Genomic DNA, 27,851 nt, shown 5'->3' with positions numbered 1-27,851 from the left:
GGGTCAATTGAAATTTTTAAGACTGAGATAGACAGGTAAAGGTATCAAGGGATATGGAGTTAAGATGCATATCAGCCATGATCTAATTGAATGGTGGAACAGGCTCAAGGGGCTGAATGGTGTACTCCTGTTCCTATGTTCCAATTAGGCTATTTAAAATATATTTTGAAATAGAAATAGGGAGCAGTAAAGTCTAGAATAACATACAGCAGCTTCTGAGACATGATGAAACATTCAGTAGTAATGCAAGTCAATGCTGAAAATGTTTTGTTCATACAATAGGAAGTGAGACACAATAACTGTGAACAATGTAATGATGTTTACACATAGCAGTAATCTTTCACTTTATTTATGTATAAAAATAGTTTATAGCATGTTTAAAGGGGTTGGTGCCGCCTTAAAAAATGAGAGCACCATCTCCATGAGACGAGTTTCAATCAATATGGTGTTTCATTAAGTAGGTTGGAATAATTTAAGGGGGGGGGGAGAAATTATACAATTTGTGTGCAGATTTGGAGAGAGGGAGATGAACCCTGACCATGAAGGAGGAGTCAGTACTGGGGAATATGATTTTTTTCACTTGGCACCCAGCATCAGAAACAATTTCTCCCTGATCAGATTTAACACAGTTTAGTTGTTGGGTGAAACTCCCTCTTCTCCACTAAACTGTGTGTCATCAGAACGCTCCCTACTGCACCGACCATTCTCCTCACCTCACTAAGATTGCCAGTTTAGACGGGCACATCAATATAAGTGAGAGTGTCAAACAGGCAAATTTAGTTTCTTTCTTTTCTATTTTAACTGAGGTATTAACTGATTCATCTTAAATGGGTTAACACCTTAATTGCCTGTTAACACCTTAATTTATTTCCATGCGGTAGTGTCAATACTAAACTATGGCAATTTTATACAGTGCAGATAGATCCACTAAGAAGTGGATTGAGACTGCTGAGTTTAAGGATTCCATCAATGTAAGCTGGATTGGAATGGAAATCCCAGAACTGAATAGCTGCACTGTTTCCCTTGATCCCATCTTTGAAACTATTCAAAAGTAAAGCTGTTAGGTGGCGCACCCCACAATTACTGCCATGTCAGTCTCCTCTGATTTGGTGCCCTTGTGTTTCCATTTTCCAAAACTATGTTGTCACTCTAATAATTGCATTGACTACTAATAGCTTCTGAAAAGTGATGTTTAAGGACAGTTTTGGGACTATTTCTTAGCCAAGTTCAGTTCATGGAAGAGCCTGAGCTGAGGTGCATGTGTTCAAACTTTTCTACAAGGGTTTTTAAAAATGTACTTCCAAATTAGTCTTCAATTTAGGTGGGCACAAGGTCTGTTGGAAGGCCTGAGTTTGATGGCCTGAATGGCTTCTTCTGATTCCATGCTTCTTTATTATTGACATATAAAAACCTAATAGTGAAATATACATTGAAGTTATGTCAATATGGACTTTTCAGCACTATTAATCATATCCATGTTTGGAAAATGGGATCACCAACCTGGCAACACCTTTAATACAAAGCAATAGGGGCCCTTTAACTGATACCTTTTTGATCATGTCTGCATCCAATTGTCTGCAGTAGTTTTCATATTTACAGTAAACATCAATTGATTCTGGTCTGAATTTATTAATAAAATCAACAGCAATGATGACATTGTTGGGTACGGACAAGGATGCTTTGGAATGTTTCCTTCACCCTATGTTTTGGGGTGTTTTACTGTCATTTAAAGTTGCAGCAGAACTGATCCTTGGTAGTGTCTCTTTATAGGTCAAGGGTAGGAAGTCAGAGTTCATATGGACACTGGGCACACTATGATCCTGTCCTCTAACATTACACTGATGATTAAAAACGCAAAGTAGAGGCAAAACATGGTGAAGCCCAAGACTTTGTTCATCTTCCACTTGGAGAGGCCAATGGAGATGATCACAAACAGCAGCATCAGGAAGAGAAGTACAATGGCACAGAACAGGCCATTACTGCTGACGGGAACTGGCGTGAAGTTGTTAAAGGTAGCGTACAACAACCAGGGCACTGGAAGCCTGCCAAACAGAAAAAAATAAATAGAAAGAAGGTTAAAAGATGAGTAAATGTGAGTTTTGTGTGAGAGAGAAGTTGTGTGGATGGGAACAGTGTATTATAACAAGTGTGTGAGCACTTCGGCCGTCCAATGAGGCTACCAGCAGGGATTGATCAGCATTATTTTATGCTTTGAAATTCCCACTTGGCTGGGGACAAGAGTGAGCTATCCAGCAGTAGTGGCAACTCACTGACCGAGTTCAAGCCAAATCAGACTCCTGCATCTCTGAGACTAGCTCCAGACTGATGCACTCATCGGCCTGAGGGGGGAGGAGACGAAATGCCTCGATTATAAAAATCTCATCCCACCCTGTCTCTAACCACCCACAACCCTCCAAGATCTCTGCGCTGCTCCAGTCTGGCCTCTTCTGCATCCCTTATTTTAATCGCTCCACCTTTTACCGGCCATGCCTTCAGCTGCCTAGGCCCTAAGCTCTGGAATTCCCTCCCTAAACGCCTCCATCTCTCTCTATCTCACACCTTTTAAGACGCTCCTTAAAACCTACCTCTTTGACCAAGCTTTTGGTCATCTTTGACTCGCTGTCTATTTTTGTCTGATTACACTCCTGTGAAGAACCTTGGGACATTTTACTACATTAAATGTGCTATATAAATGCAAATTGTTGTTGAGAGAAGAAAAATCACTGGTATGTTGAGGAAATTAAAAAATAATGTACATGTATGGAATGGTTTGTTCAGTTTACGATGTTTACATTCAAGTCAACCATTTTAATTGTATTTTTTCAATTTCCACCTAAGGGCAGTTCCAGCCACAGGCAGAGTTTGAGAACGCACACTCATATACCCAGGGGCTTGGTGCACACCATGATTGGCTGCAGAGAGTCGAGCAGCTGATGCTGAAACTCCACACCTCTGATCGGTGGGACAACCATAGTGAAGGTCAGACTTTAGAATTAAAGTTTTTTTACCGGGTGCCTCCCTCAATATATTAGGGACACCCTGTATTTTATGCCCCTGCTTTTCATTGGCCTCCAATGAAAGGGGTGGGGGGGGGGGGGGTTGTGCCATTTTTTTTTGTTGATGATGCTGCTTTAAGAGCAGCCAGCACCGCGTCCATAGCTGATGGGGCCTGACATTCCAGCCTCCAACCCCCATGGCATTCCAATTCATCACACAGTAATGCCCCCCCACCCCCCGGAACTCAGACCAAGGCCAATAGAAGTCTTTAACATTATGAAAGGGTTTGATAGGGTAGATATAGAGATGTTTCCGCTTGTGGGGGAGTCCAACACCAGGGGCCCAAAATATAAGATAGTCATTAATAAATCCAATAGGGAATTCAGGAGAAACTTCTTTACCCAGAGAGTGGTTAGAACATGGTACTCGCTACCACAAGGAGTAGTTGAGGTTAAAGCATAGATGCATTTCAGGGGAAGTTAGATAAGTACATGGGGGAGAAAGGAATAGAGAAGGATATTCTGATCAGGTTAGATGAAGTAGGGAGGGAGGAGGCTCGTATGGAGCATAAACACCGGCATGAGTCAGTTGGGCCGAATGGCCTGTTCATGTGCTGTAAACTCTCTGTGGTTATATGTAAGTGTTTAAATGGACTAACCTTACATTACCTTGCACACTGCACACACATTGCCTTCATGGACTGAGTTAGCTGCCCCAATGTGTTATGTGTGTTCTAAATAAAAATTATAAATCATGATAAAGGAATAATTACTGTGCACAAAGGGAGGGGTTGGAAAATAGAGGGGAAAACTACTAAAATAGCACCTCAGCAAACAGGCAGGGGCTTGGTTTAACATCTGATCTGAAGGACAGCATCTCTGACTGACTGATACACTGCCCCCTCAGCCTAATTTATTTGCTCACATCCTGGAGTGGGGCTTTAGCTGATAACCTTCTGACTCGGAGGTGACCTGGTGACCTTGCTACCAGCTGCGCCAAGCTGACCCTTAAATCAGCTGCTCAAGGTAACAAGTTGTAATTGACTTTTTCAAGACAATTGTTTAACAGCACTCTAAGCGATACAGTGAAGCCAGGATCGAGAGCTGATCTGATTGAAACGTGTAATTAGCTACCACTCTGAACTTGCCTGTTGAAGCAGGACTTAATGCCATCCCGCCTGTGCGATTGGAGGCCAGCACACCTCTCTCAGCAGCTGGCACCTAACACTGAGTGCATCTGCAGCACCTGAATCGACCGCTGCTCTGAGAGTTTCCGCACAGTCGGGACTTCAAAAGCAATCTGTGTGAGTGCTGGCTTTTTAATTGGTGTGAAATATCTGTCACATTTGAACCCTTTCTGATATGCTGTGACCCTCACAACCTACAGTATAGTTACATCATCAAGTTTCCCATCAAATGAACTGTACAGAGAGCTGAAGGGCCAGTTTCAACTTATCAAAGTCATTGCTTCTTTAAAACAGAGGTGGAACAGACAGCGAGCATTAGAAGAATTAGGAGTGACTTAAGGTGCTCTTTCTCTCTCTCTCCCTTCTCCATGTGTATGGATCAGGAGAAGTGTAAAGGGGGCAATAGAGCGTGGGTGGAACCTGCTGTTGTTCTGTATTTAGCATGGAAGTTGGATAAACAGTAAACTTGAACGGTTACGCATTAAAATATAGACCTGGGGCGGGGGTGGTAGGGGTGAATTTCTGTGGATGGTCTTTAGCTCGTACTTCATAACTTCAACGCAGGAGCTGCAGAAACCAGGAAATGTGGCGTAAACTGAACCCACCACGTCTGCGGAAATTCACCCCCGTTATCTCAACAGACTGAGGCGCGATACTTGCCCGACTGTGATGTCGAAGATGTTACTTCCCACCGAGCTGGACACAGCCATGTCCCCCAGACCTTTGCGAGCAACAATAACGCTGGTGATGAGGTCAGGGATTGAGGTGCCAGCAGCAAGGATGGTCAAACCCATTATCTCTTCGGAGATACCAATTGTTTCACCGACCTAGATAATAAAGGAAATAGCTGATGGATCCCTGTGCTTCTACTGCATACAGTTTTGGTCTCCATACTTAAGAAAAGACATACTTGCTCTCGAGGCAGTACAAAGAAGGTTCACTCGGTTAATCCCGGGGATGAGGGGGCGGACATATGAGGAGAGGTTGAGTAGATTGGGACTCTACTCATTGGAGCTCAGAAGAATGAGAGGCGATCTTATTGAAACATATAAGATTGTGAAGGGGCTTGATCTGGTGGATGCGGTAAGGATGTTCCCAAGGATGGGTGAAACTAGAACTAGGGGGCATAATCTTAGAATAAGGGGCTGCTCTTTCAAAACTGAGATGAGGAGAAACTTCTTCACTCAGATGGTAGTAGGTCTGTGGAATTTGCTGCCACAGGAAGCTGTGGAAGCTACATCATTAAATAAATTTAAAACGGAAATCGACAGTTTCCTAGAAGTAAAGGGAATTAGGGGTTACGGGGAGCGGGCAGGAAATTGGACATGAATTTAGATTTGAGGTTAGGATCAGATCAGCCATGATCTTATTGAATGGCGGAGCAGGCTCGAGGGGCCGATTGGCCTACTCCTGCTCCTATTTCTTATGTTCTTATGTACTAGAGCGAGAGAAATGTAAGATCACAGAATTTCCACCTGTCTTCATATTCAATTCTGTTGTCTGGAGAAACGCATTTCTGATCCAAGTAGAAAGTTTCAGCTTCCTGTGCGAATGCCATGTTTGCTGTAGCAAGCTACACAGACCAGAAGGTCTCCGGTTTGAATGAGCTAATCTCAGCTGGCAGAGGTTTGGGCACTACAGCCGGCCTCAGTACCACTGGGATTGGTTGGGAAATATTAGCCAGGGTTCTCTGTCCAGTGATTTCTACTGGAAGATGCACCTACAATGACATTGACAGCAGGAAGAGATTCATCAATGATACCCTCCACTGTCAAATAGTCTGTTAATGCTCAATTGTCTAGGCTGGTACCTGAAGAATAGCCACTTGAGCACGATGCTGAGGGCTGCTGATACCCACACCTGTATCCAGCACCTTCCCGGGAACCGTACCCCAGCGAGAGTCGACATCTTCCCGGGAACCGTACCCCAGCGAGAGTCGACACCTTCCCGGGAACCGTACCCCAGCGAGAGTCGACATCTTCCCGGGAACCGTACCCCAGCGAGAGTCGACATCTTCCCGGGAACCGTACCCCAGCGAGAGTAGACACCTTCCCGGGGGATGGGGAGAACATTTTAAAAAGAATTCCACAAGACCAATTACAGTAAAGACTGCCTCCCATTGGATGGAATAAAAGGAACCAAACCGTTCCTCATTTGATTGTACAGAATTCCAGTGAACCAAACACTTTCCCATATTTCCCATTGTATGAAATTTATGATCCAAGCAGATCTTTATACAAATGCCGTAACTAAGCGTAAATGCTTCTAGCGCTCCTTCAACTAATTGCAAGTGTTAAATCACAACTGAAGGCAGCAGTGGGTTTTAAAGCCTAATCATATTTGTGCAAAATTTGTTTCTATTCATTGTGTTGAGTCAGTTTTGTTGAGTTGAACAGCTCAATGAATAATTCAGTGGGTGGACTGTGCGACAGATATTAAACTGTAGTTTATAAGAATCCTGATCCAAGGAGAACCTTTCTCACCAATAATGTAGGTGATTCGTTCTACTTGGATATAGTTAAGGGTTCTAGTACTCAAAGCTGTGAATCATGTGGGTTTTATATTCCAGCTGTAGCCGACACATCCATGGATTGAATCTGTATGGGATCAAGTAGCTTTTCAGTAACTCTGCACCTACCTGGTGAGCCCACCACACCATCAAGTATGAAAAAGCGCCTATCCACATAATCGACCCAAGAAAAGTTCCAATGAAATATTTCTTTGAAGCCTGTTGAAGAAGAAAATACAGCACGTTAGAGATAGTCTCTCCTCTTAAACTGGGAATCATTTAATTTAATTTTAGGTTTTTCTAGTGTGGTTTATGATGGACACATCAGTTGACTTAATTTTAGCCTCATCACTTGCTCCATTACTAATTTTCTACACACTACTTTCTCACTTACTCTGTTTCGGACATCGGGTACCGTTAGCCAGAGCGGGATCACGATGGGCAGCAGGCACAGGTAAGTGACCTGTTTTTGTCGGGTCTCTGGCCATTCGAGACTTAAAGGTTCATCATCATCATCATTGGCTTCTTCCTTCTCATCCTCATCAATATCACTATCTTCATCGCTGTCGTCACTATCATCATCCTCGTCGTCATCGCTACCATCAGAACCACCATCTCCACCGTCTTTTCCGTCACCGCCGTCTGTTTCACCGCCGTCTTTCCCGTCACCGCCGTCTGTTTCACCGCCGTCTTTCCCGTCACCGCCGTCTGTTTCACCGCCGTCTTTCCCGTCACCGCCGTCTGTTTCACCGCCGTCTTTCCCGTCACCGCCGTCTGTTTCACCGCCGTCTTTTCCGTCACCGCCGTCTGTTTCACCGCCGTCTTTCCCGTCACCGCCGTCTGTTTCACCGCCGTCTTTTCCGTCACCGCCGTCTGTTTCACCGCCGTCTGTTTCACCGCCGTCTTTTCCGTCACCGCCGTCTGTTTCACCGCCGTCTTTTCCGTCACCGCCGTCTGTTTCACCGTCGTCTTTTCTGTCACCGTCATCCTTCGTATCAGCTTTCTAATAATAATAATGATTTTGCATCAGGAATACAAAGATTCATTAAAAGCGGTCACTACATATTGATGATGTTTAACAAGTGGCTCTGAATTGCGTGTTACACTATGGTTTTGCATCAGGAATACAAAGATTTTGGGCATACAAGTGTACAGCATGCATGTGTATTGGAAAAGAAAAACTTATCTCCCTAGTCAAGGACTTAACCGGACCACCTCTCCGTTGCCAAGTTAAAATAAAGTCCTGGACGTTGTCAGATAAAACCAAATCCAGTTTGTTCAGAAACAAGATGACAAATACAACACACTGGTATCACACTGCCGATTGGTCCCATATACACTTTACACTTCTCTGCATTAACTTTCATCTGCCGTGTGTCTGCCCATTTCACTAGTCTGTTTCTGTCATCCTGAAGTCTGCTACTGTCTTCCTCAGTGTTTACAACATTTCCAAGCTTTATGCCCCGTATACCCAAGTCCAGGTCATTAACATATATCAAATACTGACCCCTGGGGAACACCACTGTATACTTCTCTCCAGTCTGATAAGCAACTGTTCACCACTACTCTCTGCTTTCTGTCCCTTAGCTAATTTCGTATCCACACAGCCACAGTCCCTTTAATCCCATGGTCTTCAATTTTGCTAACAAGCCTACTATGTGGTGCTTTACCAAATGCCTTCCAAAAGTCCATATACACAGCATCAACTACACTATCCTCATCAATCCTCTCAGTTACTTCATCAAAGAACTCGATCATGGGACTTGGTCCAGTGACAGGCACAGTTGAGTTTCAAATTGAATTCTCAATAATTCATGAGGCTTCCACTTAAGACAGTGTCTAGAAAAAGTGCTTGCCTCCCAATCCAATCAACCAAGGAATACTCCCTCCCCACTACTGAATAGAATAGACAAAATGTAGAGTAGTTGAAATGCAAGAAGAGTGGATCCTTTGGGGCCACGTACTTGGGCTTCAGTTGGCTTGGCCTGTTCCTCTGCATCTGCTGTCTCTGGTGATGTGATCGGTGGGTCAGTTGGGGGTGTCACTTTAACATTCACGCAGTTGGGGAAATCTGTCTTCTCATTTACTGCTCCACCTGCTAAACAGAAAGTACCAGAGTCTTCAAGGTTTCATCGTTCTGCTTTGCTCTTTATGTTCATTATGAAAAGGGACGTTATTTCAGTATCAGAGTTTTCGTTCTGGCTCAATTCATGCAACAATTAGGAATCACTTTCTCTAAAATTTGAATTCAGTTTAATAAAAAAAAATCTCGTCTGGAAATAAAAGGCCGGGATCAGTAAACGTGACCATGAAGCTGATGGGTTGTTGTCAAAACTCAACTGGTTTACAAATGTCCTTTAGAGAAGAGAACCTGCCGTCCTTACCTGGTCTGTGCCAATACGTGACTCCAGTCTCACACCAACATGGTTTACTCTTAACTGCCCTCTGAAGTGGCCAACAAGCCACTCAGGTATATCAAACCACAGCGGTTCAAGGAGAAGGCCTACCTCCACCGGCTCAAGGGCAATGAGGGATGAGCGATAAATGCCGGCCTTGCCAGCGACGCCCACATCCCGAGAATTAATTTTTAAAAATCTTTCCCTAAAAGGTCTGTTTGAAGTCAGCCACATTGACAGCGGTAGACTATTTAATCGAGAAATGACTTGATATTAGTTGACGGATGTATCTCAGTTATATAACAGTCCCCTGTCCATTATTGTAATGGAGGAGATTGCCTGTTTATTTTAAATGGACGAACACCTGCGTTAAAACAGCAGCAAGACGGATCAAACCCCGAAGTGACAAGCATTCATCCTCAAATATCATCAACAGCTGTATTACCACAGGGACAAGTGTTGTGACTTATTATTCAGTTACTACTTCGAGTTAATGGGTTTGAAGATCTGACATGACTATGTTGCCAGTCATATCATTGGGCACCTTACCAGGCAAAATTACCCCGTAAACTCACTTAAAGTGATGCGCCCTCACTCTTCAAAGCATGCAGCCCAGAATGGATAATGAAGAGATATTTTTGAAGTGAATCTTTTAATCCAAAGTTCAAGAACACTATTTTCAACTTTGTATTTTTTAGTGACAGTTTCTGCTCACCAAGGTGAAAATTAGTAGAACCGACAACCGGATGAAAAATCCAAGCCCAATTAGGGAATAGAAAATCTGGAAAATTACTCTCCAATCCTTCCAGGTCAATGAAACCAGTCCAAGAGACCAAAGCTGGGAATGGAACATTGTTTCCACTTTACACACTCAGTATCAGCATTTAGTCCCATTTCCAAGAGTAACACAGATAGAGGTACAGTAAAGCGCTCTCCATTTTTTATTATTCGTTCATGGGATGTGGGCGTCGCTGGCGAGGCCAGCATTTATTGCCCATCCCTAATTGCCCTTGAGAATGTGGTGGTGAGACGCCGCCTTGAACCGCTGCAGTCCGTGTGGTGAAGGTTCTCCCACAGTGCTGTTAGGAAGGTAGTTCCAGGATTTTGACCCAGCGACGATGAAGGAACGGCGATATATTTCCAAGTCGGGATGGTGTGTGACTTGGAGGGGAACGTGCAGGTGGTGTTGTTCCCATCTGCCTGCTGCCCTTGTCCTTCCAGGTGGTAGAGGTCGCGGGTTTGGGAGGTGCTGTCGAAGAAGCCTTGGCGAGTTGTTGCAAAGCATCCTGTGGATGGTACACACTGCAGCCACTGTGCGCCGGTGGTGAAGGGAGTGAATGTTTAGGGTGGTGGATGGGGTGCCAATCAAGCGGGCTGCTTTGTCCTGGATGGTATTGAGCTTCTTGAGTGTTATTGGAGCTGCACTCATCCAGGCAAGTGGAGGGTATTCCATCACACTCCTTACTTGTGCCTTGTAGATGGTGGAAAGGCTTTGGGGAGTCAGGAGGTGAGTCACTCGCCACAGAATACCCAGCCTCTGACCTGCTCTTGTAGCCACAGTATTTATGTAGCTGGTCCAGTTAAGTTTCTGGTCAATGATGACACCCCCCAGGATGTTGATGGTGGGGGATTCGGCGATGGTAATGCCGTTGAATGTCAAGGGGAGGTGGTTAGACACTTGTTGGAGATGGTCATTGTCTGGCGCGAATGTTACTTGCCACTTATCAGCCCAAGCCTGGATGTTGTCCAGGTCTTGCTGCATGCGGGCTCGGATTGCTTCATTATCTGAGGGGTTGCGAATGGAACTGAACACTGTGCAATCATCAGCGAACATCCCCATTTCTGACCTTATGTTGGAGGGAAGGTCATTGATGAAGCAGCTGAAGATGGTTGGGCCTCGGACGCTGCCTTGAGGAACTCCTGCAGCAATGTCCTGGGGCTGAGATGATTGGCCTCCAACAACCACTACCATATTCCTTTGTGCTAGGTATGACTCCAGTCACTGGAGAGTTTTCCCCCTGATTCCCATTGATTTCAATTTTACTAGGGCTCCTTGGTGCCACACTCTGTCAAATGCTGCCTTGATGTCAAGGGCAGTCACTCTCACCTCACCTCTGGAATTCAGCTCTTTTGTCCATGTTTGGACCAAGACTGTAATGAGGTCTGGAGCTGAGTGGTCCTGGCGGAACCCAAACTGAGCATCGGTGAGCAGGTTATTGGTGAGTAAGTGCCGTTTGATAGCACTGTCGACGACACCTTCCATCACTTTGCTGATGATTGAAAGTAGACTGATGGGGCGGTAATTGGCCGGATTGGATTTGTCCTGCTTTTTGGAAACAGGACATACCTGGGCAATTTTCCACATTGTTGGGTAGATGCCAGTGTTGTAGCTGTACTGGAACAGCTTGGCTAGAGGCGCAGCTAGTTCTGGAGCACAAGTCTTCAGCACTACAGCCGGGATGTTGTCGGGGACCATAGCCTTTGCTGTATCCAGTGCACTCAGCCGTTTCTTGATATCACGTGGAGTGAATCGAATTGGCTGAAGACTGGCTTCTGTGATGGTGGGGATATCGGGAGGCGGCCGAGATGGATTACCCACTCGGCATTTCTGGCTGAAGATGGTTGCAAACGCTTCAGCCTTCTCTTTTGCGCTCACGTGCTGGACTCTGCCATCGTTGAGGATGGGGATGTTTACAGAGCCTCCTCTTCCCGTTAGTTGTTTAATTGTCCACCACCATTCATGACTGGGATGTGGCAGGACTGCAGAGCTTTGATCTGATCCATTGGTTGTGGAATTGCTTAGCTCTGTCTATAGCATGTTGCTTCCGCTGTTTAGCATGCATGTAGTCCTGAGTTGTAGCTTCACCAGGTTGTCACCTCATTTTTAGGTACGCCTGGTGCTGCTCCTGGCATGCTCTTCTACACTCCTCATTGAACCAGGGTTGATCCCCTGACTTGTTGGTAATGGTAGTGTGAGGAATATGCCCGGCCATGTGGTTACAGATTGTGCTGGAATACAATTCTGCTGCTGCTGATGGCCCACAGCGCTTCATGGATGCCCAATTTTGAGCTGCTAGATCTGCTTTGAATCTATACCATTTAGCACGATGGTAGTGCCACACAACACGTTGGATGGTGTCCTCAGTGCGAAGGCGGGACTTCATTTCCACGAGGACTGTGCGGTGGTCACTCCTACCAATACTGTCATGGACAGATGCATTTGCGACAGGTAGATTGGTGAGGACGAGGTCAAGTAAGTTTTTCCCTCGTGTTGGTTTGCTCACCACCTTCCGCAGGCCCAGTCTAGCAGCTATGTCCTTTAGGACTCGGCCAGCTCGGTCAGCGGTGGTGCTACCGAGCCACTCTTGGTGATGGACATTGAAGTCCCCCACCCAGAGTACATTCTGTGCCCTTGCTACCCTTAGTGCTTCCTCCAAGTGGTGTTCAACATGGAGGAGGACTGATTCATCAGCTGAGGGAGGGCAGTAGGTGGTAATCAGCAGGAGGTTTCCTTGCCCATGTTTGACCTGATGCGATAAGATTTCATGGGGTCCAGAGTCAATGTTGAGGACTCCCAGGGCCACTCCCTCCTGACTGTATATCACTGTACCGCCACCTCTGGTCGGTCTGTCCTGCCGGTGGGACAGGACATACCCAGGGATGGTGATGGAAGAGTCTGGGACGTTGGCTGAAAGGTATGATTCTGTGAGTATGGCTATGTCAGGCTGTTGCTTGACTAGTTTGTGGGACAGCTCTCCCAATTTTGGCACAAGTCCCCAGATGTTAGTGAGGAGGACTTTGCAGGGTCAACTGGGCTTGGTTTGCCTTTGTCGTGTCCGGTGCCTAGTGGTCCGATGCCGGGTGGTCCATCCGGTTTTATTCTTAATGTGACTTTTTTTAGTGAGATTTTACAACTGAGTGGCTTGCTCGGGCAATTAAGAATCAGCCACATTGCTGTGGGTCTGGAGTCACATATAGGCCAGACCAGGTAAGGACGGCAGGTTTCCTTCCCTAAAGGACATTAGTGAACCAGATGGGTTTTTACGACAATCTGGTAGTTTCATGGCCACCATTACTGTTACTAGTATTTTAATTCCAGATTTTTATTTAATTAATTGAATTTAAATTCCCCAGCTGCCATGGCGGGATTTGAACTCATGACTCCGGATTATTAGTCCAGGCCTCTGGATTACTAGTAACATAACCACTATGCTACTGTACCCAGGATGGGGTACGGTAGCATAGTGTAGGCAAAAACCCAGAATCATTTAACAAACAATTAGATGCAGCAGGACTGTCGATGGATGGATGGATGGCCTTCCTCATCTTGTGAACATGAGGTGAGAACACAGCACAAAACTGTCCCTAATTTGGCACATTGGCAATCTTTGAGATGGCTGGTGCAGAGAATGAAAATGTCACACTGGTGGCAGCAGGGGGCCCCTGCAGACGTCGGGGCTATGGTATATTGTTGGGGCAGAGCAGAGGAAGCTTCACTCCAAACCTGACCTGTTCTGTACCTCACCTGGGAACTCCTGCCTCTCAAACATTCACAGTCTCATGAGCAAACAGTCCTCTGAGAAAACTCTTAACAAAATACTCTGCCTCAAAACTTTGCCAAATACCCATGGTGGCATTTCCATTCCCATCACCAGCCTTTGTTATTCTCTTCCTAAGTCTGTGCCAAATTGCATGTAGTTTTATGCCTTGATGATACACCAACTAGTAGCTGAATTGAGGCTGCCAAACTCATTTTACACCGAACACTTGCAATTGTCGGACAGTAGTGACTTTCATCTCATTAGTCTGGGTTGAATTTAAGCTACGGTTGCAGAGGTGAAAGGATTGTACTTAAACTCATTGGGCCAACCAGTCCCCAATATTATTTTAAACTCTGACACTGGATAAACTGAGGAGACACTGTAGGTCAGAGCAGGGAAGTAAGCAATATTGATGGAGCTACCGATTAAATTTTACTTCAAGGTTAGCATCCACAACAGGAAGTAAGAACAAAATGAAAATGTAAAGAGTTCTCAGTACAAGTGCAGTCATTCCAAGAAACCTGGATATGTTGACTCATTCCTCCCGCAGGCGTGCAATCAAAAGGTACAATGGCTTTAGAAAATATATATTGGAATGTACACTTTGGTAAGATACAAATCTGATCGTTCAGTGGGCTCATCAACATAGGAACAGGAGTAGGCCATTCAGCCCCTCGTGCCTGCTCTGCCATTTGATAAGATCATGGCTGATCTGTGATCCAACTCCATATACCTGCCTTTGGCCCATATCCCTTAATACCTTTGGTTGCCAAAAAGCTATCTATCTCACATTTAAATTTAGCAATTTAGCTAGTATCAATTGCCGTTTGCGGAAGAAAGTTCCAAACTTCTACCACCCTTTGTGTGTAGAAATGTTTTCTAATCTCGCTCCTGAAAGGTCTGGCTCTAATTTTTAGACTGTGCCCCCTACTCCTAGAATCCCCAACCAGCGGAAATAGTTTCTCTCTATCCACCCTATCTGTTCCCCTTAATATCTTATAAACTTCAATCAGATCACCCCTTAACCTTCTAAACTCTAGAGAATACAACCCCAATTTGTGTAATCTCTCCTCGTAACTTAATCCTTGAAGTCCGGGTATCATTCTAGTAAACCTACGATGCACTCCCTCCAAGGCCAATATGTCCTTCCGAAGGTGCGGTGCCCAGAACTGCTCACAGTACTCCAGGTGCGGTCTGACCAGGGTTTTGTATAGCTGCAGCATAACTTCTGCCCCCTTGTACTCTAGTCCTCTAGATATAAAGGCCAGCATTCCATTAGCCTTATTGATTATTTTCTGCACCTGTTCATGACACTTCAATGATCTATGTACCAGAATCCCTAAGTCCCTTTGGACATCCACTGTTTTTAACTTTTTACCATTTAGAAAGTACCCTGTTCTATCCTTTTTTGATCCAAAGTGGATGACTTCACATTTGCCTACATTGAATTCCATTTGCCACAGTTTTGCCCATTCACCTAATCTATCAATATCCCTTTGTAATTTTATGTTTTCATCCACACTGATTACAATGCCACCAATCTTTGTGTCATCAGAAAACTTAGATATGAGACTTTCTTTGCCTTCATTTAAGTCGTTAATAAATATTGTGAATAATTGAGGCCCCAAGACAGATCCCTGCGAGACTCCACTAGTCACAGCCTGCCAATGTGAGTACCTACCCATTATCCCTACTCTCTGTCGCCTTTCGCTCAGCCAACTTCCTAACCAAGTCCGTACTTTTCACTCGATTCCTTGGGCTTCTATCCTAGCTAACAGTCTCTTATGTGGGACCTTTATCAAATACCTTCTCGAAGTCCATATAAATAACATCCATTGACATTCCCCTGTCCACTACTTTAGTCACCTCTTCAAAAAATGCAATCAGGTTTGTCAGGCACGACCTACCTTTCACAAATCCATGCTGGCTCTCTCTGAATAACTGAAAATTCTCGAGGTGTTCAGTCACCCTATCCTTAATTATAGACTCCAGCATGTTCCCCACAACAGATGTTCGGCTAGCTGGTCTATAATTCCCTGGTTTCCCTCTCTCTCCTTTCTGAAAAAGCGGAGTGACGTGCAATTTTCCAATCTAGAGGGACAGTTCCTGAATCTAGAGAACTTTGAAAGATTATAGTTAGGGCATCTGCAATGTGCTCACCTACTTCCTTTAAAACCCTGGGATGGAAACCATCTGGTCCTGGGGATTTGTCACTCTTTAGTGCTATTATTTTCTTCATTACTGTTGCTTTACTTATGTTAATTTTATCGAGTCCCTGTCCCCGATTCAATATAAGTTTTCTTGGGATTTCCGGCATGCTATCCTCTTTTTCTACTGTAAATACTGACGCAAAGTAATTGTTCAACATGCCCACCATTTCCCCTTTTTCTCTGTCAATATCCTCACTTTCAGTTTTTAAAGGGCCAACACTGCTCCTGACCACCCTCTTTTTCCAAATATAACTATAAAAGTTCGTATTTGTTTTGCTATCCCTTGCAAGTTTCTTTTCATACTCTTTTTGTAGTTCTTACTATCTGTTTTGTGACCCTTTGTTGATCTTTGTATCTTTCCCATTCACCTTTACTGTCACTTACCTCTTTAGTTGTCCATGGCTGTTTTGTTTGGCAAGTTGAGTTCTTGCTCCTCAGGGGTATAAACCGATTCTGTATCACGTTAAATGTTTCTTTAAACATTTCCTACTGATCATCAGTCGTTTTACCCATTAACAGATTTGCCCAGTTTACTGTGGACAGTCTCTGTCTCATCCCATTGAAGTCGGCCTTACCCAAGTCTAGAATGTTAGCAGCTGATTCACTTTTTTCCCTTTCAAACACTACACTGAACTCGATCATGTTATGATCGCTATTGGATAGATGTTCACGCACAGTCAAGCTGTTAACTAAATCTGGTTCATTACTCATTACTAAATCTAGTGTGGCTTGCCCCCTTGTTGTCTCTAGGACATACTGCTGTAGAAAACTATCCCGGACACATTCAAGAAATTCACTACCTTTCTGACAGTCTGCTTTTCCTAATCTATGTGAAGGTTAAAGTCCCCCCATTAAGACCACTATGCCTTTGTTACATGCTTGTCTAATCTCTGCATTTATACAATCTAGCACTTCAGAGCTGCTGCCAGGGGTCCTATACACAACTCCCACTATAGTCTTAGATCCTTTCCTATTTCTCAATTCAACCCATAAGGTCTATGTTAGCTGCTTACCCCTCGTTATATCCTCCTTATATAAAATATAAGTTTGAACGTAAACTCTAGGTACAATCGCTGCATAAGGTATCCGTGAATGTATTTCCTTAAGAACTAAGTAAAAGACAATAAATTAAGCAAAACAAAAATAGAAAGGCTCCAAGGAAGAGCAGGTTCTGAGCCTCTTCAGCTTTCTTCTAACTGGTTCCTCACAAGGGTTTCCGGGCCTCCACTGCACCAATGGATGTTGGACCATGGGATGGAGAGCCAGACAGCGATAATCACTTTTACCACCTGGTAGCTGATTACAAATCATCACTGACTGAGTCTGGGAGAGGTTGGTTGCCCAGTACCTTGGCCAAGGAATGGTGTGCAGTGCAGAGAGACTTGAAAACAAGGAAAATAATCCAAAGGAATGGGATGAAATGGCCAGCACTCCACCAGTCAAGGAAAGCCCGAGAACTGCGCTGTTCACTTATCTGAACGTCTGTCCTTGTTCCCTTTATTTCCTGCTGCAATATTGGTTGTCACGCAGCTGGTAGGAAGCAGTTGGCTTGGCTAGATTAACAACATGGACAGTTGGAAACTACAGATAGCATAGGCAGCCATTCAGCCCTTTGAGCCTGTTCCGCCATTCAATTAGATCATGGCTGATCTGTACCTCATCTCCATTTACCCTCCTTTGCTCCATATCCCTCGATAGCTTAACTAACAAAAATCTATCAATCTCAGCCTTGAAAGTTCCACTTTCCACTACCCTTTGTGTGAAAAAGTGCTTCCTGATTTTACTCCTGAACGGCCTAGCTCAGGAAATAGTTTCTTCGTATCTACCCTATCGAATCCTTTTGTCATCTTAAACGCACATCAGTAAAACACAGACACTGACCCACAGCTGCATTCACTGCCTATGAGATCCAAAGTACCCCAGGGAAAGGACCAAAGATACCAATAGCATCTAGATTGCAGAATTCTGCTTTCTCTGTCCTACAAGCCGTCAGTTAGCTGGCCTCAGATGTTTTGCCAAGAGACAACAGTCCATTGATTGTACTGGTTGAGCCAATGCCATTCTTCACGGTTTAAATTGGTCAGGTGGGGAGGGAATGCGACCATAATGTGTACAAAGCACTCAGCATCAAACTACCCAGTTCCCTGATGTGAATCACTTCACAGGAACTCCAAGGTGATAGTTGCCAAATGTGTTTCAAGAATACAACACAATCTCACAGTTCAGACACAAAAGGTTAATCCTTTTGCTTGGACTCACAATTTTGGACACTATTATTCACATGTTCCCCCTCCTGCCCAGTTTAACACATTCCTCTGTATCTGTTTTTCTCTGTATCTCACCTTTCACTTTGTTTCCTTGTTGATCTTTTGACTTTCCCTGGCCCTTGGCCATACGGCTCATTATTTCAGCCTTCTCCTTAAACTTCACTGCAAATAAAAGAGATATTACAAATGGAGAAGGTTCTGGGAAGCACTTTGAGCAACTCAGCACACTATGGAGAGCCATACTGAAATACTACAGAGACTGGTATCCCACGGATACTGGTAAGACCTGATTTTTACACAACCAGTGATAGGTATGTGTGAGTGGTACTAATTGTGAACAGAGGCAACAATGAAAGGGTATTGAGGTAAATTGAGAACACCAAGGCAAACAAAGACTATAGATCAAGGGAGCCTCAACCAAAGTCAGTGAAAGGGCAATTTAGGATCGATGTCAGGAAGAACTTCTTCAACCAGAGTGACGGGGTAGGGTAGTAGAAACAGAATCTTTGATTAATCCAAGATCTCGTTGGATGAGGTGATAAGGGAGGGGACAAGGCTGTACTATTTTTCCCTAGATGGATGAGCTAAGATAAGCAAATTGGCCTCTTACACTATATTTATCATGTAAACCTCCTCAAGGGAAATTTACAGTTAAAGTTAATCCTTGTACAAAAGATTGAACAGACAAGGAACAATGATCTAACCTGCACTACTTACTGAAAGAAACAGTTTAACTCAGACTGAATCTGTACTGACACAGCAAAAGCTCCAGACTTGGTCTCAAGGCCTCATTCATTCTAGATACAGGCCAGGGAAACAGGTCCAAGCAGATTCATAAATCTCACAGGAACTTCTGAGGATTTTCACACATAGAATGCAACCAGATTTCAGATGTTAAACAATCTGCAACTGTTCTACGCGGTGTCACCATTTCAAAAGCAGATTACATAGGATTTGGGGAAGCACTTTATCTACATCCTGTACTAGCAGCCTGTAACAGGTGAAACTTATTACTGGCACTTAGTAGGACTCTGTTCCAACAGCAACAAATCACAGACTGCTGTTATAACGATGAACAAGCACAGACACTCATACAGGGATACAGATTCAGACACGGGTACTGAAAACGTGCAGATCACACAAAGACAGAGCCATGCATATGAGTACACAAAGACATACACAGATGTCCACACACAGGCACATGCATATTTAGTATAGAAGTACAAACACTTGCACATTCAGCATACCAATATAAACACATGCACAAACGGAGACACAACTGCAAAATATAAATGCACGTACAGACAAAGTTAAATGGCACTGGGATCTTGCACAGATACATAAGAACATAAGAAATAGGAACAGGAGTAGGCCATACGGCCCCTCGAGCCTGCTCCGCTATTCAACCAGATCATGGCTGATGTTCAACCTCAATTCCACTTTCCTGCTTGATCCCCATATCCCTTGATTCCCCTAGAGTCTAAAAATCTATCCATCTCAGCCTCAAATATACTCAACGACTCAGCATCTACAGCCTCTGGTGTAGAGAATTCCAAAGATTCACAACCCTCTGAGCGAAGAAATGGCTCCTCATCTCAGTCTTAAATGGCCGACCCCTTATCCTGTGACTATGCCCTCTAGTTCTAAATTCTCCAGCCAGGGGAAACAACCTCTCAGCCTCTACCCTCTCAAGCCCCCTCAGAATCTTACATGTTTCGATGAGATCACCTCTCATTCTTCTGAACTCCAGAGAGTATAGGCCCATTCTACTCAACATCTCCTCATGGGACAACCCTCTCATCCCAAGAATTAATCTAGTGAACCTTCGTTGCACCGCCTCTAAGGCAAGAATATCCTTCCTTAGACAAGGAGTCCAAAACTGTATGCAGTACTCCAGGTGAGGTCTCACCAAACCCCTATACAATTGTAATAAGACTTCCTTACTCTTGTACTCCAAACCCCTTGCCATAAAGGTCAACATACCATTTGCCTTCCTAATTGCTTGCTGTGTCTGCATGCTAACTTTTTGTGTTTCTTGTACCAGGACACCCAAGTCTTCTGGACATCAATATTTAATAGTTTCTCACCATTTAAAAAATATTCTGTTTTTCTATTCTTCCTACCAAAGTGAATAACCTCACATTTCCCCACATTATACTCCATCTGCCACCACCTTGCCCATTCACTTAACCTGTCTACATCCCTTTGCAGACTCTTTGTGTCCTCATCACAGCTTACTTTCCCACCTAGCTTTGTATTGTCAGCAAACTTGGATACATTTCACTCAGTCCCTTCATCCAAATCATTAATATAGATTGTAAATCGCTGAGGCCCAAGCCCCGATCCTTGCGGCACCCCACTAGTTACAGCCTGCCAACCCGAGAATGACCCGTTTATCCTACTCTCTGTTTTCTGTCCGTTATCCAAACCTCTATCCATGATAATATATTAGCCCCAACCCCATGAGCCCTTATTTTGCATAAAAACCTTTTATATGGCACCTTATTGAATACCTTTTGAAAATCCAAATATATTACATCCACTGGTTCCCCTTTATCTACGCTGCGAGTTGCATCTTCAAAAAACTCTAATAAATTTGTCACACACGATTTCCCTTTCATAAAACCACATCGACTCTGCCTAATCATATTATGATTTTCTAAGTGCCCTGTTACCACCTCCTTAATAATGGATTCCAGCATTTTCCCGACGACTGATGTCAGACTAACTGGCCTGTAGTTCCCTGTTTTCTCTTCCCCCCCCCCCCCCCCCACCTCCTTTCTTGAAGAGCAGGGTTACATTTGCTACCTTCCAATCAACTGGGACTATTCTAGAATCTAGGGGATTTTGGAAGATCATTACCAATGAATCCACTATCTCTGCAGCCACTCTTTTAGAACCCTTGGATGTAGGCCATCAGGTCCAGGGCATTTATTGGCTTTTAGACCCATTAGTTTCTCAAGTACTTTTTCTCTACTGATAATTACTTTAAGTTCCTCACTCTCATTAGCCCCTAGGTTCCCCACTATTTCTGGTATGCTTTTTGTGTCTTCTATTGTGAAGACAAATACAAAATAGTTCTTTAACGCATCTGCCATTTCCTGATTCCCCATAAATAATTTCTCCTGTCTCAGCCTCTAGGGGGCCAACATACTTTTGCTACTCTCTTCCTTTTTACATACTTGTGGAAGCTCTTACAATCCGTTTTTATATTTCTTGCTAGTTTACTTTCATATTCTATTTTCACCCTTTTTATCAATTTTTTGGTTGTCCTTTGCTGGTTTCTAAAACTCTTCCAATCCTCAGGCTTACTACTCTTCTTGGCAACATTATAGGCCTCTTCTTTTAATCTAATACTATCCTTAACCTCTTTAGTTAGCCACGGGTGGATCACTTTTCCCATGGAGTTTTTATTTCTCAATGGAATGTATATTTGTTGAGAATATTGAAATATTTCTTTAAATGTTTGCCATTGCTTTTCAACTGTCATTCCCTTCAATCCAATTTCCCAGTCTACCTGAGCCAACTTGCCCCTCATACCTATATAATTGGCGTTATTTAAGTTTAAGACTTTAGTTTCAGACTTAGAATTTCACATTGAGTTTGAGAGTGACATACTTATCATATAATCACTCTTCCCTAGAGGATCCTTTACTATGAGATTATTAATCAACCCTGTCTCATTACACAATACAAGAGTAATGAACCAGATTTAGTTAACGGCTTAACTGTGCGTGAACACCTATCCAATAGTGATCATAACATGATCGAGTTCAATGTAGTGTTTGAAAGGGTAAAAAGTGAATCAGCTGCTAAGATTCTAGACTTGGGCAAGGCCGACTTCAATGGGATGAGACAGAGACTGTCCACAGTAAACTGGACAAATCTGTTAATGGGTAAAACGACTGATGATCAGTGGGAAATGTTTAAAGAAACATTTAACGAGATACAGAATCGGTTTATACTCCTGAGGGGCAAGAACTCTACATGCCAAAAAAAACAGCCGTGGACAACTAAAGAGATAAGGGACAGTATAAGACATAAGGAAAGAGCATACAAAAAGGCAAAAAATGGCACAGATCCTGGCGAATGGGAAAGATCAACAAAGGGTCACAAAACAGATAGTAAGAGCTACAAAAAGAGAGTATGAAAAGAAACTCGCAAGGGATATCAAAACCAATACAAAGAACTTTTATAGTTATATTAGGAAAAAGAGGGTGGTCAGGAGCAGTGTTGGCCCCTTAAAAACTGAAAGTGGGGATATTGTCATTGACAATGGGGAAATGGCGGACATGTTGAACAATTACTTTGCGTCAGTATTTACAGTCGAAAAAGAGAATAGCATGCCGGAAATCCCAAGAAAACTTATATTGAATCGGGGACAGGTACTCGATAAAATTAACATAAGTAAAACAACAGTAATGAAGAAAATAATAGCACTAAAGAGTGACAAATCCCCAGGACCAGATGGTTTCCATCCCAGGGTTTTAAAGGAAGTAGGTGAGCACATTGCAGATGCCCTAACTATAATCTTTCAAAGTTCCCTAGATTCAGGAACTGTCCCTCTAGATTGGAAAATTGCACGTCACTCCGCTTTTTAAGAAAGGAGAGAGAGGGAAACCGGGGAATTATAGACCAGTTAGCCTAACATCTGTTGTGGGGAAAATGCTGGAGTCTATAATTAAGGATAGGGTGACTGAACACCTCGAGAATTTTGAGTTAATTAGAGAGAGCCAGCATGGATTTGTGAAAGGTAGGTCGTGCCTGAATTTTTTGATTGAATTTTTTGAAGAGGTGACTAAAGTAGTGGACAGGGGAATGTCAATGGATGTTATTTATGTGGACTTCCAGAAGGCACTTGATAAGGTCCCACATAAGAGACTGTTAGCTAAGATAGAAGCCCATGGAATCGAGGGAAAAGTACGGACTTGGTTAGGAAGTTGGCTGAGCGAAAGGCGACAGAGAGTAGGGATAATGGGTAAGTATTCACATTGGCAGGATGTGACTAGTGGAGTCCCGCAGGGATCTGTCTTGGAGCCTCAATTATTCACAATATTTATTAACGACTTAGATGAAGGCATAGAAAGTCTCATATCTAAGTTTGCCGATGACACAAAGATTGGTAGCATTGTAAGCAGTGTAGATGAAAACATAAAATTACAAAGAGATATTGATAGATTAGGTGAATGGGCAAAACTGTGGCAAATGGAATTCAATGTAGACAAATGTGAAGTCATCCACTTTGGATCAAAAAAGGATAGAACAGGGTACTTTCTAAATGGTAAAAAGTTAAAAACAGTGGATGTCCAAAGGGACTTAGGGGTTCAGGTACATAGATCATTGAAGTGTCATGAACAGGTGCAGAAAATAATCAAGAAGGCAAACAGAATGCTGGCCTTTATATCTAGAGGACTGGAGTACAAGGGGGCAGAAGTTATGCTGCAGCTATATAAAACCCTGGTTAGACCGCACTGGAGTACTGTGAGCAGTTCTGGGCACCGCACCTTCGGAAGGACATATTGGCCTTGGAGGGAGTGCAGCGTAGGTTTACTAGAATGATACACGGACTTCAAGGGTTAAGTTACGAGGAGAGATTACACAAATTGGGGTGTATTCTCTGGAGTTTCGAAGGTTAAGGGTGATCTGATCGAAGTTTATAAGATATTAAGGGGAACAGATAGGGTGGATAGAGAGAAACTATTTCCGCTGGTTGGGGATTCTAGGAGTAGGGGGCACAGTCTAAAAATTAGAGCCAGACCTTTCAGGCGCGAGATTAGAAAACATTTCTACACACAAAGGGTGGTGGAAGTTTGGAACTCTCTTCTGCAAACAGCAATTGATACTAGCTCAATTGCTAAAGTTAAATCTGAGATAGATAGCTTTTTGGCAAACAAAGGTATTAAGGGATATGGGCCAAAGGGAGGTATATGGAGTTGGATCACAGATCAGCCATGATCTTATCAAATGGCGGAGCAGGCACGAGGGGCTGAATGGCCGACTCCTGTTCCTATGTTCCTAAGATCTAAAATATCCTGTTTATATACAGGCTATATAAAGTTACATTTATCGACTGATGTAAATGTAACACGAGAGATTTTCTGCCCATTCATAGACAATGAAAATCCAGCCCATGTTGTCTCCTTGACTTGAGCCAGGTCAGGGCTGCCAGTGGGGGTTGGGTTAATTAGAGAATGACAATCACCTCCCTAATCTGTTACTGCTTACTGTTACACAGAAACTACTCGCTGTGTTCGCCATTGTATGACTGACCCTGATCTGAACAATAGTTCAGGATTCACTAAATGTTCTACCCACTCCGCACCCACCCACTCAAAACTGAACACATTTTTTAGCACAGGCTATTAACAAGCCCTTAACAAGTTTTTTTCCTGTTACTTTCTGTACACCCTTTTCAAGCTGTGAGCAAAACTAGTGATAATAACTGACGAGAAGGTGGTTAATTATCTTGCTCTAGTTTAGATGCACCCAGAGGAAAATATACCCCAATATTGCTAATAATGAAAATGGAGGCATGTAAACCATGAGAGGTACTGACGACACAATGGGGTGTGTGGATCCCTCTTGGATACAGAAGATTTTACATTCCAAGCTGATATAATCCCGACAGCATAAAAAGAATCAGGGCAAACAGTTATTAAAGATGTCACCAGAGGAGGGGTTACTGTTACTTTTGAAAGACCTGACAGCAAAAGTATGAACCTGATCAAAAACCCTTTCAAACTTTGCATTAACCATCTCCAGGTGTGATCACGCCTGGCGTCATTGTATTCTAATATTTCACACCTGCTACTTGTGTCTCTTGTTGCTCCATTCTGACATTCTATTCTAAAGTCACCTTACTTTTATTGGTCACACTACTTTGCCTGGACCAAGCCACATTCTATATCCAACAGGGTAGGTGCCTCGGTTTCTGGCAAAGCCACTCTGTAATCGCCACGTCAGGCAACTTTAGTCAGGAGCCAAAGTCTCTTCGCTCCAGCAGGGTTTGTTAGTGTACCAACTTTCTGTGCAACTCAGCCCCTAACTTGCTCCATGAAATATAACCCTTGCACCTCAGTTTTGAAACTCTATTGTACTTGACCTCCGGATGATTCCTGCCAGAGATTAAATTCAATAGCAGTCAAAACTGGCCCAAAAGTGCACCAAACACCAAGCCACTGATATGTGAAATGGAATTATCATAAAAAGGACAACTTTGAATTACGTTGGTTACACCGTAATAAGTATTCAAAACTGCAGCCCATACAAGAACACTGAAAGGGTCGTATCTCTGTACTAAGGACCATCCTATTAAAATGGTCAGTGAGTTTCTTGTGACGGTAAAGAACTTTCCTTTTAGATCCAAAGTACCCAGTCTGATAACTGGATTTCTGATTCTGTCAGTTTCATTGGATATGCAGATCGTCCAATTAAATGATTGGTTTTTCAAACATACTGGTACAGGAAGTTGTTAGAGGACAGGTTGGTGAAGTGAGAGAGCAAGCTGGGATTTAGAGTTTAACCCCGGTCAGACTAACGTGATGAAAATCGCTCTCTGCTGCTATGTGCTGGACCTGAATTTGGCCCAATCTTCTCCCAGTTCCTGGTGAATCCACAGAACAAAACTGCCCACAATTCAGTTTAAACTGGTGGTGAAGTGTCAGCCTTGCTCAGAGAGACTGTGGGGTAGATTTTACAATTTGCCATTCTTGGTGTTGGGATAAGAACTTGGGCAAACCGCTCAGCTCTGCACCCGATAATCCAGTTAGAGCTCCTGGAGTGTGAAAGGGCTGCAGTGGGTTTGATTTGTAAAGTCTGTCTCTGAGAGAATAGACAGTGTGGGAAATGAGAATATGACACTGGTGCAGTAGGGGCCACTCTTCTGAGGGGAGGGGGAGTTAAGTTACGCTGATCTGGGTAGTGTAGAAGAAACAACATTCGGCATCTAATCCCGTGCTGGAGCTGGCCTGAGTAGGTTGATATTGACTGGGTGGGGGAGAAACTGAAAATTCTCAGCTCTTTACCTCACCTGGAGGTGCAGTCTGTCACACACAGACTCCCCACTGCAAACAGCAAGCTCTTGATCTTATTGGCGGCTTGTGATCCAATTGGCTGCCGGCTGCCCAAAGAAACTCCACTTGGGCAGGCGGAGCATTCTGGGAGATAACTTATCCCCTTCGTGTTAAGTAGATCGGGCTGAGACTCACCACCTTGAGCCAGCTTTTCTCCAGATCTCAATAAATCTGATTAAAACCCAAGAGCTTTTCATTCACCTGACACACATTCAGCCAGCTGGGACTGGACAGGCTTGTAAAGCACGTGGTCATCAGGAAGGAGTTGAAGGTCACTACAGATGGAAACTAAAACTGCAGGACTCCTCAACAGAGACAGACCAACTGTCATTAATTAGCAAATTCCAACCAACAAAAGAAATTCCTTTCTGACATTCATTGACCCATAATTTTGCTAATTTAAAAAATAATTCCAGAGCACTCATTAAAGAAATGATTCCCTGAGGACAGGAACCAACATTTTAAAAAGGGCCAGTTTTGAAAATGCAAAGCTCCTGCTGACACTGTTCTGCACAGAGGCCAGATTATTGGGATTTTAAATTATATGTTAAGGAAGTTCGGTTTGTTTTCTTTGGGAATGAGGAGACTTTGAGGTGACCCGAGGTTTTCTAGATTATGAAATGAACTGACAAAGTTAGTCGAGGCAAATTGTTCAGTTCATCGAAGAGTTCAAATCCCAGGGCACACAATTTAGAGATTAGGAAGTTACCAGGGAGGGGCAACGAAATAGAGAGTAGGATTCCAGAAACAATGAGGTGAGTTGAGAGAGGGAAGCAAGAGATATGGATGGAGAAAAGGGGATTGAAGATTTCCTCTGGTTGCTATGAGACCTAGAGGAAGTTTTGTCGTACAATGAGAAGGTGGGGTTGAGAGATACGATGAGAAGGGGATAGGTGGGGTTGAGGAGTATGGTGAGAAGGGGATAGGTGAGGTTGATCTATCAAAAAGGAATGGCCTTTTCCTGTTCCCTGTAAATTCCTGTGTTCTTATGAATTGAGCCCCAAAAATGCCATCTCACTTACTGCCACATAACTGATTGAAACACATGCTTTTGTAATACTAACATCGCTGTCTGCCACTCCAATTCATAAGCAACATACAGCTGTTGTCCATTAATTTATCCTCCCTACGAGCCTCACTGATCAATGCAGGACAGGTAGCTAGTTATATTACCTTATCCATTGCACATTATGATTCGCGGCAGTGTCAAATATTAGCAGCCAGAATGAGGAAAAGGTGCCTCTCCTTAAGGGTGCGTTGTTATGGAAACACCTTCCCTGATGAACCAAAATACATTGGAATACAAAAATGTAACTTTCACATCTGGACCTTGGAATCAAGACAAGGGCAGCAGGCACATGGGAATAACACTAGCTGCACGTTCCCCTCCAAGTCACACACCATCCCAACTTGGAAATATATCGCCGTTGCTTCATCGTCGCTGGGTCAAAACCCTGGAACTCCCTAACAGCACTGTGGGAGAACCTTCACCACACCGACTGCAGCGGTTCAAGAAGGCAGCTCACCACCTTCTCAAGGGCAATTAGGGATGGGCAATAAATACTGACCTTGCCAGCGATGCCCACATCCCATGAATGAATTTTTAAAAATCAGAGCACTGGGAATCACAGGGTGAAGACTGCTGGAAATCACACGGTGCAGTTGCTATATGT

General features: G+C 43.7%; 1 protein-coding gene across 1 annotated transcript in view; it reads right to left on the bottom strand.

The window, feature by feature from the left end:
* Positions 1-1,792: 1,792 nt before the first annotated feature.
* Positions 1,793-27,851, bottom strand: part of slc24a1 (solute carrier family 24 member 1) — a 47,870-nt gene continuing 21,811 nt past the window's right edge. The window contains exons 3-8 of the mRNA XM_067971126.1: positions 18,182-18,268; positions 8,657-8,787; positions 7,087-7,695; positions 6,822-6,911; positions 4,844-5,010; positions 1,793-2,042 (exon numbers count right to left, since the gene is read on the bottom strand). Of these exons, the coding sequence (XP_067827227.1) occupies positions 1,793-2,042; positions 4,844-5,010; positions 6,822-6,911; positions 7,087-7,695; positions 8,657-8,787; positions 18,182-18,268 (1,334 nt within the window). The remainder of the gene's footprint in view (positions 2,043-4,843; positions 5,011-6,821; positions 6,912-7,086; positions 7,696-8,656; positions 8,788-18,181; positions 18,269-27,851) is intronic.

The sequence above is a fragment of the Heptranchias perlo genome, chromosome 34, assembly GCF_035084215.1.
Source record: "Heptranchias perlo isolate sHepPer1 chromosome 34, sHepPer1.hap1, whole genome shotgun sequence".
In the NCBI taxonomy this organism is placed as follows: Eukaryota; Metazoa; Chordata; class Chondrichthyes; order Hexanchiformes; family Hexanchidae; genus Heptranchias; species Heptranchias perlo.
This window is presented reverse-complemented; position numbering and strand designations above follow the sequence as displayed.